The 14,697-nt window shown below is 39.8% G+C and overlaps 1 protein-coding gene across 7 annotated transcripts in view; it reads right to left on the bottom strand.

The window, feature by feature from the left end:
• The window catches only part of tead3b (TEA domain family member 3 b), a 30,643-nt gene extending 16,932 nt beyond the window's left edge, over window positions 1-13,711 (bottom strand). For 6 of the 7 annotated variants that reach the window (XM_051414230.1, XM_051414231.1, XM_051414233.1 and 3 more), the window contains exons 1-3: window positions 13,540-13,710; window positions 13,058-13,192; window positions 590-844 (exon numbers count right to left, since the gene is read on the bottom strand). In XM_051414230.1, coding sequence (XP_051270190.1) covers window positions 590-596 — 7 coding nt within the window. In that variant the 5' untranslated portion in view covers window positions 597-844; window positions 13,058-13,192; window positions 13,540-13,710. Of the gene's footprint in view, window positions 1-589; window positions 845-13,057; window positions 13,193-13,539 lie in introns of all 7 variants that reach the window. The other variant, XM_051414232.1, reaches the window with a different exon arrangement.
• Window positions 13,712-14,697: the final 986 nt, after the last annotated feature.

Below are 14,697 nucleotides of genomic sequence, written 5' to 3'. Positions count from 1 at the left end.
GCTGAGCTATCCAGCATCAAACGCAACACTTCTCCAAAAACCAGCTCCAACCAGTCACCTACAGGCAAAACTCTCACAGCAATACCGGTGTGGGGAGAAACAAGTGCATGACGTTCACCGATAAAAAAACAAAGAGCAGGTTTTGCAACTAAAAGTTTAGTGAGAAAGACAGGAGGCCGTAAAACAGTGGGCATAAAAATAGGCTGTAAAGACTGAAGAAAAAGACAGGTGTAAATCAAGGCAAGAGGAGCTGAGATGCTCTCAAGACAGCAATAACCAGCTCTGAGAGTGCTGGTGCGACTGGAAGAACCTGCCCCTGGGTCACAGCACAACAGGTACAGACTTGTTAAAGAGAGCTCTGTGTGGAAAGAAAACATTCACCTCTGTGTAAAAGCTGTGACATGAGTGCAAGAGGAAGAAAAGTATTTTTCTCATTTCTTTTCAGGGCACTATGGTGGTTGTTTGTTTTCACTCAGCCACAAATCTCTGCGGAATGGATGGTTTTCCCATTCTTGTGCATTCATTATGGAACTGATTTCCATGTAATTGTTGTTCTTTTGTTGCTCTGGCTGTTATCCAGTGTACTTACCATACATCTTTCCCTCATCTGACAGGATGATTTTCCTCCTGCCACAGGGAGGGTAGATGGCGAGGGCCTCCTGGAAGCTCTGCTCGATATCCGGGCTCCACACGCCCTCGGCGTCCCCGTCCAGGGTCTTGTCCTCGTTGTCCCCGTCCAGCCCATCTTCTGGGCTACCGTTGGCGCTCCACTCGTTGGACGCAATGGTGGCGGCTCCCCCTGGGCCCGACCCCGAGCCCCAATATCAACGGATCTGTAGGAGATCTGTGGAATGAAGATACAAGTTGCTTAGCTGTTTTTGCTGAATATGGATTTGAATTGCACAACTTTAGCAAATGTTAATCATCATAATCATAATTACACAACACATGATATCCAAACAGTGTCAACGCAGGTATAGGTCAGCCTTCTCCACCAAGGCAGAGAGTTATATTTTTCTTCTTATCAGCAATGATTGGATAGTAATGTCTGTCTAGCAGAAGCCTGATGTAGCATATATTCCATAGAGCTCCATTATTGTTTGAAATCATTTAAAACACATCAGTGAGCCACACTGTTGCAATCTGTGGCATGTTTTGTGATTGTGACTGTGGGCTCTGTAGTTTTTTGGAATCAATTGAACACACACTATACCGGCGATATATAAACACTCACTGACTAGCGCATCAAATCTGTGTTAATCCGCAGCTGCAAATAGTCCCCACCAAATGTACTATTTAATCCTGTTTGAGAAACATTTGCTAAAAAACTACAATGCCCACCTGTTCTAGGAAAATAAACTATATATTTGGGACCCATTTTTAAGGATTTATGTCTTCAGTATAAATGAATGGGATTTCTGGACAACAAGACAAGTATAAGAAATCTGCAATCTTTTTGTTTACTACATTGTTTATCTGATTGGGAAACAATAACCACCAAGTAACAAGTGTGCTGTTATCAGCCATAATTCAACATTTCTTCTAATAAAGACACTTCTCTTTATCCACGATAAGTACAGCTTTTTGCAATATTAGAAAAGTCAGTCAACATAAGGTTATTTTTTTAGCAGGAGAAAATACCAGCACAGACTGCTTGTATCAATTTTGGACTAGTGACCAAAGTCGGAACTGCGGGTCATGTGACGCCAACCCACAAGCAAATCCATTACAAACAAATGTAAAACTTAGAAAATGTCTACATTCAACATTCAAAACTTACTCTTTCATGACATCTATCATAGTGTAAAATTACAAGGCATCATTTTCCCTGACATTCATGTGTGGAGGAAATCCTCCAGGTATGCTGTTGGCATTGGATGGATGAGTAGAGCAAGAGTTTCATGAATCTTGGGAAAGCGTTTCAGAATATATCCACTGCTGCTTTGAATACATCTTAACACACTGAACTGTGATCACCACAGTGAGTGTTTTGATTGTGTGTTTACAATCAAATTCTAAATAGATGCCTAACGGATCGAAGAACACGGAGAAGCATCAATCCATCATGTCTACAACTTAAATAACATCTTCCATACTATGTGAACTTGGTTCCCGCTCAGTTGGTCCAGTTTTTAATTAGAAATATGCATAAATGGAATTTACTGCAAAGAAGGCCAAGAGTTCATGTACAACATAATGAGATACTTTAGAATAAGGAATGTCATTCATCTATAGGTCACTACTTTGGCGTTCTTTTTTTTTTTTTACATTTTCTTTATTGCAGTCATTAAATTTGTATGAATAAACAATGTTAACCGTAATTATTACTATCATTTCCTATATTTTATTTCTCTGAAATGGCCAAATGAATTCAAGATATTCCATAAAACTAAGTTTAAAGACCTCACTAATCAGCACTGGCCTCAAAGAATTCTTGTGGTCTGGGAACTGTGTCCCAGTGTGGTTGGCTTATGGCTGACTGCAGGCAAAGATCTTAAGTATTTTTCAAGCTGCCTTTTCAGCATTGTATTGTTTCTGAAATGGAAGTATATGAGGTAACCATGATCCTCCCAGGATGCTTGTCTTTCTGCTTTAGCATTTCTGCAGATGCGGACAAAAATAAAATAATAATGGATAAATACAGAGAAGGCTAAAATGAGCGTACCTGAAAACGACAGTGATAAAGCTACACTTACAGTTTATATCATAGAATGTTAAAGAAGTATGGTATTATTTGTTTTTAGTGGTTTTTTTGCCATTATAAGCCATTTCTGACTTCTTTTATGAGGTTTTACACAGAGAGACAGAAAATATTAACAGTGTGATTCCTGTAACATAAAAATCAGCCAAGACATTAAGTTTCAGTCTTGCAATGTGATTTTTATTTCTAACTTTATTTAGAAAAGTAACAGTAACAATATGAAAATATCTATGCAAATCAGTGAAACTCTTTTTCTCAAAGCCGCAGAAAATCTTTGTGATTCTTCATAGCATAATTACACTGGAGATTTATTTAATCTGGATATATTCACGATGAGAAACAAAGTCTGACAAAGTCTTATTTAAAACATTAAATGAAAGATGATCATTCATGATAGCCCTGAAATCTCCCTCAGCCTCCTCTTCTCTGTTGTGCCCTCAGATTTGGAAAGATTCACACTTTAAAATGGTTGCAGTTACATCAAATAAACCGAGATCCAGAGAAAGTGAAAAAGCAGAGTTGAGGGATTAGTGACGCTTCCTTTCCCTTCCCATCATCATTTAACGGGAATTACAAAAGATCAAAGGCGAGTAGTTGCAAAGTTCCTTCAGTGATATTCCGCCACACGCAACATACTTTTAAATTCATGGATGTCACTCAACCTAAACGAGAGTTTGACAATTATCCACAAGTCGAGCTGCTAATTTTAGCAAAGGGGCTATTGGTTATGGCGGACCCCTTGCAACAGGGTCACGGTGTTAGAACTCAACACTGAAACGGAGCTCTCATCAGCAGCTCAAGTGATCCATCTCAGTCCTCACAGATCACACGGTTGGATCACTCCCAAAGGCCACTAACAACGACTAGAGTTAGGGCTAGTTTAATCACATTCTGTCCTGCCAATTTGTGAATAAATGCAACACACAGAAATGTGGATATGTGAGTAAATAAATCAATAAATGAATAAAATTTGAGCTGGAACGACTAGATGATTTGTCAGAAAAAATGACAAAACAAAATATGCTAGCTTTGAATATGTGAGGATATGTCTGTTTTTCTTTGTCTCTAGTGAACAAAATATCTTCGTGTTTTGGACTTTTAACTGCACAAAAAGTAGTTTAAATTAGGGCCGCAACAACCACTATTTTCATTATTGATTCATCTGCTTATTATTTTCTTGATAAAGAAAATGTATAAAATGTCAGAAAACTGTATTAAAAATAAATAAATAAATCTTTTATAATTCAGCCAAGGATGATGTCCTAAAATTTTATATTTTATTCAACCAACAGTCGAAAAACCAGCCAATATGTGTCTTTTTTTTTGCATGAATTATCAATTTGGTGACCAATTATTTTCTGTCAAATTAATCGACAATTTCAAATATGTCAATAATGATGGGCGTAAACATTTTTCAAACCACTAATTAAGAAAATAATTCAGGATTAACAAAGATAATCATATGTTGCAGCTCTAAATGGGATTTAATCAAATTTAAAAAATCCTTGTTTACATAGCTATCTCAACATTTATGGTAGCCTGTCATGACATTAGCCATAATGATTTGACTTATTTTACAGTCTTGCTGTCAGCAGCCTGTGTGTTGGTACAAATTAAAAACAGAAACATATGTAGGCACAAAGAGCCATTAACATTAACACTAATGTAACCCTTAAATACACATTTCTTCCTCAGTCTCAAGTACAACAGATGGTGTTTGTGTGGTCTAGTGTGAAAATGTCTTTCAGGCAGCCCAAAGTATTTCATTAATGAATCCACAGGTGCTTTGGGGCAACAGCTTCAGTACAGCCGGGGCAATAATCAAAGACTGGTGGCACAGTGAGGGAGGGAGGGGCGGGCCACTCTATTGTTTATCTCCAATTATAGCTGAGAAAACACCGCAAACCTCCTCCTCACTGCGACCTGTGAAGAGCAACAAACGGCGTTTGGTGTAGCACGCAGATCTGACGATGGAGCTCCGAGTGTTCACGAGAGTGTGTTCAAGTGAGGTGCTGCGAAAAGAGAGGCTCTTCACCAAGAGAGGGGCCTGAATTCCAGACATGTCCTTATTAAGAAAGGGCTGCGAGTGCTCACTGTTTCTCCTCCTGCCTCCCTTGTGTCAACCCAACGCCCTCCCTCCACCCCCCCCCCAACCCAGCGCTCAGAACGTCTCTACCCAAATAAGGACAGGAGACCAGGGGATGCGTATGGGAGGAGTGGGTGGTGGGTGGGTTGGTTGGTTGGTTGGTTGGTTGGAGAGCAGAGGGGGAAAGGGGGTGTGTATGTGTGTGTGTGTGTGTGTGTGTGTGGGGTGGGGGGGGTAGTTGTCCAATTTAGGCGTCCACTTTGGGGTCTGGAAAACAGTGGGATTGTTCCAGCTGGAATGCAACATCAGCAGTGAACACGCTCCCGCTTTGTGACGCTCAGAGCTCAGACTAGAGGCAGGGCATTGTCAGTGGAGCCATTTCTCAATACATCCTCTATTGGAGTCACAGGATTTAAAATCAAGACAATAGTCATGACTTCATGATGAAAGTGAGTGGTAAATAAAGTTACAGGGACAGTTTTATGGACTCAAATGCAACAGCTAGCTTGACAATCGAAGAGAGTTCCAATAAAAGGGCTCAAGATGAAGACCTTTGGGATTCAACTCTCCAACGTGATTTACTGCCAGCAAGTCATTTTAGAAGAAAAACTGTCGTAATTAACATATTGATTATATTAAAACAGCTGTTACAAACACACTGTAATGTCCCTTTGAGCCAAGTTTGGGTGAGAAACTCCACAACATAGTAATGACTCACGCAACAAAATAAACTGCAGATACATAGAGCTGCACACACAATAACACATAAGCTAACACATAAGATACAATACATAAAGACAGTTACAGCTTCAAATACAGAAAATAAATCTGCAACTACTGAAATTTTGATAATCGTCCATTTCGAAAAAATGCCAAATGATCCGCATTCTCGCTTCTCTGTTGTGAGGATTTTCTGTTTCTTCTTGAGGTTTTGGGCTGGTGGTCGAATACAAAAAATTAAATTTGATTACACAAATTGGCCTTTAGGAAATTGGATGGAAACTTTTCACTATTTCCTGATGTTTTATAGACCCAAACTAGTAATCAGCTAATTGAGAAAATAATCTCCAGATTAATGGATAAACCTTTGTCCCAAGCACAAACCTGTGGCCCCTTCAGGCAGTTGGGACAGATGGGAAAGCTTAATGAAGGATCTTGATTGAATGACACGCTGCTCTCATATTTAATGCAAAAATCAGGGACACATCTCCCCTCACACTGGGGGAGTCAGGCCATGGGACTCTGAGACCAACACGCTACAGAATTCCAACATGCAGCAGGAATAACGCTGCAAAGCTATGCGCCTCTCACGTTCATTCAAACGGCGCCATTCATGCACCAGAATCCCTCTTCCCATTTTCCCAGCACTGAGCGGAGCGATCACATTGCAGTCTGTTTTCAGCAATCGGCTTATCTCTGCTCCGACTCCATCTATGACCCAACTACAGTTTATTGGCACTGCACTGAGTTTCCCTTTTTCTTTCTAGACGGGATTGTTTGTGGTGAAAAGTCCCAATGAATTCCAGTAATGCTACTGAGTCACTTCAGGCTGCTGGGTCACATGGAGGAAAGTTGTCTGTATAGCCTGAATCAGAAACGGGATTCCATCACAGGCATTTGTTTAAGTGTGCCACAGAGTGTAGGAAATCCCTTACAAACACCTACAGGCAGGAAAACAAACAGCCTGTGTTTCAGTAATAACAAGTGGATGGTGTGACATTCAGGAGATGACACAATAACACTTATTCACTCAGACAAAGCAGAGCTAATTTTTATTTTCTTTTTCATTGCCACTTTTTATTCCTCACTTTTATCTGCCACTGAACATGAGATCATCTTGGTACTCTCAGATGGACCAACCAGATGGGTTTTTACTTACGCAGTGGAATTCAAAGACAAGACCTTGAGTCAAAACTTCTCTGTCATGTCTCAGATTTTTATGGCCTGATGGCAACATCTCTTCTCCAGTCCACTGGTGAGAAAGGAAGATTCGTCCAAACCTACCCGACATTTAAGACCAAACAGGACGGATCATAGAAATATATTCGGAGACTAAACATCCCACCATGAGAGCCATGCGAACCCATTGAGCTAGGACAGTAGTATTAGTAAAAAACAAAACCCACACACTTAGGCAGAGTATGTGTACAGTAAGTGATTTGTAAGTTCAAAGTTTTTGCTTCTGCTGTTAATTCCACAGTCACATTACTCATTTCATTTTGAAGCTTAAGTGTTTCCTAACTTCAACTGTGGTTTCTCAAAGCAACTGAATTTCAACAGAAACTGGCTCCTCCTCGTAAGCGAAACAACAGTCAGAGAAACTTTTGCTTTAATGATGTCAAGACAGCCAGAGCTAGATGCATAAAAACATGATCTTTCTGATGTTACTCGTTAAAAATGTTGTAAATACCAAAAGGCAACAGAACAAACAAATATGTGCATTTGCTCGGGCTAGTTCAGGCAGAAAAGTTGCTGCAGAAAACCTTTTGTGTTGTAGGAGAGAGCAGAAGCATCAAATGACAACAACCAAAGAGGCCACCATCTTTTATGCACCTTGTCTATTGGACTGAAAATGCATAGTCACATTTGGAGCGTGATGTTACATAGAAAACTGATAAGATGTATGTTTTCTCAGATGCTTTCGATAACAGTGGACCCTCTGTGCATCTTGTCTTCATTCTACTGTACATCACTAATCAAAACAAAACAACCTAATGAGTGCTAATGGTTTTTTAACCCTTTTTAATGCACCACAATCATCAGAATCTAACATTGTTATTCCATTAGTATGTGTATAACATATTTGTTTTTCTGCCAGTGTCAGTACAATACAATACAAGAAAACAGAAAAAGACTAAACCAAAACAATGAGCTGAAAGATGCTAAAATGTACTGTAAAGCTGAAGAGAACTTGAGACTCGGGAGATAATTCTCCCATGGTTCATCACTATAAATGAGTCAAAATATATTATATACAAATGCTCATTGTAGCAGCTTTAAAACAAAAATTAAAGTGCTATTGGTTCTGACTTATACAAATATTTAAAAATGATTTCTTGTTATCTTTATTTTTGGTCATATCACACACAAACATTACGTGACAGTCAGCCTCCCCCCTCCTGTCCGTAGGTCTGTACACCCTCATTACCATGACTCAATTCTACTGAGTCATGTCCCAAAGCAGATTGTTAACAGATTTCCTTCAAATCTGTCTCTTCCACTGTAGAGCCATCAAGCCTGTTGTGTTTACATGACTCTCCATCATTGCCCACTGGCCTAATGTACTGTATATACCTCCATCTGTTTGTTAAACAGTAAACTACAGGATTTGTTCACGTCTTTAAAAATGCAGCCTTTGTTAAGTTGCTACCAGAGTTGGGACACTTGTTGGCAAAGACCAGACCCCTGCTGGCAGCCGAAAGCCCCCCTGCTTAGCTGAGAGTTAAACACACCTCCACCGAACTTAACATTTATACACAGTAACAAATCCATGGTCTAAAACTCCTCCACATGAAGACCACACGTCTTGTTAAGGTTGAGGGGCATTCACAGATGTACAGTGAGACGCCCCCCCCCCCCCCACACACACCCCACACACCACACACACACACACCAACAGCCACACAAACACACACTTGACAGGGAAAACAACAGGACTTGGTGGCAGAAGGAGCAGCTGCTCACTGAGGTCAGATTACAGATAAAGAAAACATTTTAGGTTCCAGGCCAGGAAAGCTGCTCTCTGACAAGAGCTTGAAATGCTGCCTTATTCCTCCTGACACACAGAAACGCACACTGATGCATTTACAGAAAATGCACGTTCAACCGTATTACTGCCGCTCAACTCAGAGGATAAACTGAAGGCGATGAGCTGGCCAGAGTGTCTGCCTGTCTGCTCAAAGTTTGCCGCCGACACCAATGCCTTCCCTCGGAATCATGAAAGCACGAGCCCCATCTCCAAAAAATCAGAGTCACCACCCTCCCCTCTCCCTCCTGTGTCTGTGTTTGGCCCTAATAAATTCTCTCCAGCTCCTCCAATAACTTCCTCCTACTTCCTATCTGGCACGGCGCTCAGGAAACAATCAGAGCTGAGAGTGAGGAGGAGGGCTGGACAGCCAACAGCTCACACGGCAAGAGGCAGAAAGAGAGGCAGAGGGAAAAGTTGAGACAAACACACACACACACCACATGCACCCCTTGTCAAGTCAAACATTTGCAGTTTGATACCAGCTGCATGCCCAAGAAAAACAATAAGAGAATAATGTCTCGCATGCAAGACTGGAAATGTGTGAAAATGATCCGAGCTGGAAGAGTCGGACATGCATTTTTCAAACATTTACACCATAAAACTCACCACAACTGATTCTTATTTGTTGTTTTCTTGTAAACAAATCACACAGCATGGAAACAGGCTAACTAACTCTGAGGTAAGAGTCACAGAGAGACAGATAAATGAGTATGACACATCGAGCCAGAACATGAACATAAGGTGGTATTCATTCATTCATTGTTCTATTTTAACACTGGATGCTGCTGCCTATGTGGTCTACCTTGAATTGTAACACTTTCAGAGAATTAAGCCTAAATCCAGCTGAAGAGGGAAAGACTGACACAAAACAGGGCAAGCGCGCCAGAGAGCTTTTTTTTTTACAGCCTGAATCAGCATTTTAATCGGAAATTTTCCAGGGAACGTAGCGGAGAAGCCATTCTAGCCTGAATTGGTCATTTTGTGGTGAGGGGAGCGGTTTAAAGCCATAATCTGTGAAACCTTTAAGACATGCATAACTTTGCAGCAGAATGCACCAGCCAATAACTCATCTAACCATCTAAATTGTGGAACAAGGCATTAAAAGCAGCCATGGCTTTGATCAGGGCTGTATAGAGGGGATTTTCACAAGGAAAAACTATGATTAGACATTAGACAAAGCTGAACCATGGACAAAACTTGTAGCTCAATTCATGTGAGTACATATACTCATAAAGGCCTGATCGCCCTCAAAATCACCCGAACACCTGTGTTGTTTTATACCAGGAGCAACCAAAGCGAGTAAGTCTGTGCTGCAGAAGGAGATCATCCCCCAACCTAAAACACTCTGAGCGCAGGGATTAAAGGGGTTTCACATGAGTGCCCTTGGGTCACTGGAGCTCCAGTGCGACACACAGGCCTCACACACACACGTCGCTGAAACACCAGACAAGCCCAGTGTGAGAGAGAGCCTCCTGTTATCTAGAATGGAGGCTGGAGGAGTCACAGACACTGGCACACATAACCCAACAGACATTTTTTTTTATGACCTCTTCCTCTTCGGAGTACATTTATATGTAACGTCACTCCTAACAGTTGGTCGCCGGAGAAAGAACAACTAAAACGTTTAGCAACTTGGGGACAGCTGACACAAAGACTATACTGTTCTAGGCCACTCCCCGGCTCCTCCCCTGAGTGGTCCGAATAGGAGGCCAGGAAGCTTATCTGTTAAAACCTCATGGTTTGGAGGATATGTAAACATGTGCAGTGCATTAACGTGAATACAATGTTGATAAATTGTGTTACTGGGGACTTTGAGAGTAAAGTAACTGGTATATCTTAAACAATAACATTTGATTACTTTGGTTGGTGTTAGAGCATGTGACGCTAGAAATTTTGCATTTATTTCTTTTGTTGTATCACTGTGATAAATAGCTCAAAACACAACACGCTCTTCATCAGCAGTCTTTAACCCAACTGCTACTAGTTGGACAGCACATTGTATTCCAGATTGTCATTAATGCCCTTCTGCTGAGAGCTGCTGGCTTTTCTCTGAGGCCCTCTGTGTGCTCACCACGCAGACATAAGTGGTATTTGTTCAGATCTGGGTTGACAGAGGGGCAAGTGTCCACCATTTGGACGAGCACTTCTGGGGATGGTGCTAAAAAGCAAACCAACGTCTGCACAAATGGGCAAAAGCTCATTAGCCGTTCTTCTGTGGGTTTAACACAAACGGGCGAAGCTGCCGCTGACAAACGGTCAACAGACCTGCACCCAAGTAAACACTCTGCAGAGCAAAGAAAGGATGCACTTCAGCTCTGGAATCAGCCACAAATGATTTGAAATGCCTACAGTGTCTCCACAGTTTAAAAATCAAAACCATCAGAGGGACTACAGACTTTTTTAACCCTCATGAAGTGAACACATGCTCATTAACTCTTCCCTCTGATAAACGGCCCCAAGGAACACAGCTGGGGAGTAAAAAGAGAGAAAACAGCCACTTTAAGAGAATATTACCCCAAGCAATCTAATTGACCTCCACGACATGGGTGAAGTTGTAAAACTTTCCCCTCACATTTAACTCTCACACAAGCACACAGCGCAGCGTACATGCTAAATCCACAACGGCTGAGAAACATAAAGTATGTTCAAGGAAAAAAAAGACCACATTGTACATTGGGAGGCCTGATGCATTCATGCTGCATAAAAACAATGAAGCGGAATCTGTCGGAGCAGCAGAATGCTTAATCCTTTCCAGATTTACCCATCAGCATCTAAATCTATTATTAGGCATCTTGGCGTGTCTCATTTACCAAGGACACATTGTTTGGTTGTACTGGTTGGTCGTTTCATTTTCAGAACATCATTTCCACATGTTAATAGAAAGTAGGTCTTAGGAAGGGTTCAAACTGACGATTTAGCTGCTGAACCATGACCTAACACAACCAACAGGAAGAGAAAACTTGACATACGTTATTTGATTATCTTCTGTATCAGTGTTGCATCAAAAGATTGTAGCTCGAGCAGACACTGCATGACTTCAAAGACCCCCCCCCCCCACCAAAATCGTCGTATTTAAATTCACACCCATAGATTAAAGACTGAGCAGTAAAAACGGTTGCCCTGTTTCAGAGCTAGTTTCCCCCACAAACTTGGAGAAAATATAAAAAAATATATATATATTGTAAAAAATATTACATTTTATAACTTTAAGGAATGCTGCTGCAGTTAAAGAAACAAATAGTATGAGACAGACAACAGACAAGCAGAACTGTTAACAGGTTATTCTGCTTACTGTGACCAACCTGACAGACTGCATTCTGTTGTTTAGTCAAACCTGTTGACTGGCAGTGATTTAACTCTGCAGCTCATATGACTGTACAAATTTAGCATGAAGGAGGTGCTAACATGTCCTTTTTACATTTTGTAATCAGCTAATAGGAAAAAAAAGAGTTTACCCGAGCCAGATATAACAACACAGACTGAGAGCAGGTGTAGCCTGAGGTGGCCTGCATATAATTATACAATTAGCTCGCATACATATCCATGCATCTCAAATCCTCACCTGTGAATTATGTACTTAGTGGGACTTTGCAGAGTATCATCACATGCCTGTTTGTTGGCACAGAAGAAAGAAGTAAAAAGGAAATAAAGAAAGTAAATAAAGATGGTTTCTATTTATTTTAAAAATTAGATAAGATAGATTGTTATAATTTTGTTTAAAATTCTAAATATAAATGATAATATGACGTAATTACAACCAAAACAAAAGTTATTATATATGTAAAAATCCAGATACTATTTATCCATGCCACTGGAATTATGCCTTGTGCCTAATTCTAGGTGCGCACTCAACACAAACCCCAGTTCTTTCTACACAGATTGTATCAGCAATCTAAAGTAGTCACTTCTTTCTTATGGGTTCAGAATTTCTTCTTAATGGACAAAAGTAAAAAAAAAAAAACAGAAATAAAATCATGCTGCCTTTTTTTGTGATAATAAATAATGCAGAAGGTTTGCTATTTATAAAAAAAAAAGGCATAATAGCAATAATGTAACAGAAGTGTAGTTCCATGTTGGTACATCTGTCATTTGTTTATATATATATTGTTGTTTATCTCTATGTACATGTTGTGTGTTCATAAATAAAGTCTTTTTTTATTGAAAAGTGAAGATCAGATGTGTGAAAAAAGTATTCATTGCTAGTCTAAAACTTTGTGCAAACAATGGTAAAATTGGAATATTCTTAACTAATAAGTGTCTTAATAAACTCTTTAAAAGAGATCAAAAATTGTAAATGTATGTACTTTATTATTAAATCCTATCATTGCAAGAGAAAAACAAGTACATGTAGCCAACTCTTGACACAGAGATTATTTCACGAGAATTGTATTTATTTCCTTAAACAAACAAACTGTTTTGTATTTTTCCTGTTTTGTCTAACAAATTCACGTCTAGTGTTGAACTAGCAGGAGTGCGTGTCTTCATTTGACTATGCTGACAAATCAAGAACTTCTTCTCCTACCTTTGGGATGCAGAGGTCCAAACCAGACTGAAGTTGTGTATTCCTCCAAATCGTTTTTTGTTTGTCTCTCTCTCTGCGCCTGTAGGTATAACTGTTGGATTCCTCTTGAGGAACGAGGTTGGATCCAGGTAGGAACTGTGCGAGACAGAAAACAAACATATTGGCCCACTTCTCTGCTGTCAAGAGAAAGGCTTTTGGGGCTTTTTTCTTTTCTTTTTTGTAAAAGTGTGTGTCAATGAGCGGGCTACCGGTGGAAATATGATTGTACAGAGCCTGTCAAAGATATCCCTGCACACTGGGAAAGTCAAACACAATAGACTATCAATCTGCAAATGTTTTCTTCCCTCCCAACGCGAGGAGCTCCACGGAAAAATGTAAAAAATGACAATGATCTGAAAACTTCACCGAGACAAGCGGCATGAAAAAACTCCCCAGAAAAAGGAGCTCTAAACAGAAAGAAGGAACATTACTGCAGAACTTACCTTTTTTTTTATTATTCTGGCAGTCACCTTCTTCTTCTCAATGAGAGCAGCTGGTCAGTTTACTTAGTTTCTTATAATTTGGCGCCTTGTTGTTTTCCGTAATATTTCTCAGAGGTTTGACAGTATAAGTGGAATGTTAAGTATGACTTTGGTATGAAATCAACGCACTACACTGGAAAACGAAGGGGGAGGGAAAAAAAGACTTTCAAGGAGGAGCCATTGGTGCGCGTCAATCAACAAGTTTGGGGGGCAGTGACTTCACTCCAGGCTCCGCCCACCAAATCCTGCACACTGAGCTGCAGCTTCCTGTCCTGAAAAACCAGTCTCTGGCAATACACATGCACCAATATATCCCCATTAGATTTAGAAATGTAAAAAAAAAGTGTAGATATATATATATATATTTTTTTTTACACTGTGCAGCCAAACATTTGTTCAAACTTCCCCAAATACGTCAGGCTGAATTTGGAGGACTGTGTATGAAATGCAGTGGTGGAAGAATTGAAATAAAGTATTAATAACACAGTGTTCTACTATCAATAATGTCCACAAGGCCAGGGCTAAAGTTGCCTCACATTGTGCAATATGTTTTTATTTTATCACATGGACCACTCTTTACTGGCCAGCAGGCTTACATAAGCAGCAGGCTACATGCAAGATGCTGTAGCCTGTAGCGTCATATAAGGCAATATTGTATGATTGCATGATGCACATGTAACAAGCTGGGCATTGTTCTGAAGCATAAGTCGAGATTTTTATTCACAAGCCATCCTATTCATTTTCAGGTTAGAGCAACAGCCCCTCAAAATGTCTGCACGTCCCTGATTACCATTACAAGTACACCTAAGTAAAAGTACAGAGGTATTATCAACAAACTTTATTATGTGGAACTTATATATGACTATACATATATAATGTGTGTATAATATAAAACAAAATAAATAACATAAATATAAAATATATATGATACTAGGTTATTTGTATTGATGCATATACTGCAGCCAGTCAACATGAAGTTCATTTTAGTTACTTTACATTTTACCGGTTAGTTTAATCCGTAACACATTTCATATTTTATAAGCTCATGTTTTGTATGAGTTTACTGTAGGATATATATATAAATATAACACATACTGTAATTTAGTTGTATTGGGTATA

Source organism: Dicentrarchus labrax, unplaced genomic scaffold, assembly GCF_905237075.1.
Source record: "Dicentrarchus labrax unplaced genomic scaffold, dlabrax2021, whole genome shotgun sequence".
Classification (NCBI taxonomy): Eukaryota; Metazoa; Chordata; class Actinopteri; family Moronidae; genus Dicentrarchus; species Dicentrarchus labrax.
Note: the sequence above shows the minus strand (reverse complement) of the source record. Positions and strands in the feature narration are given on the sequence as shown.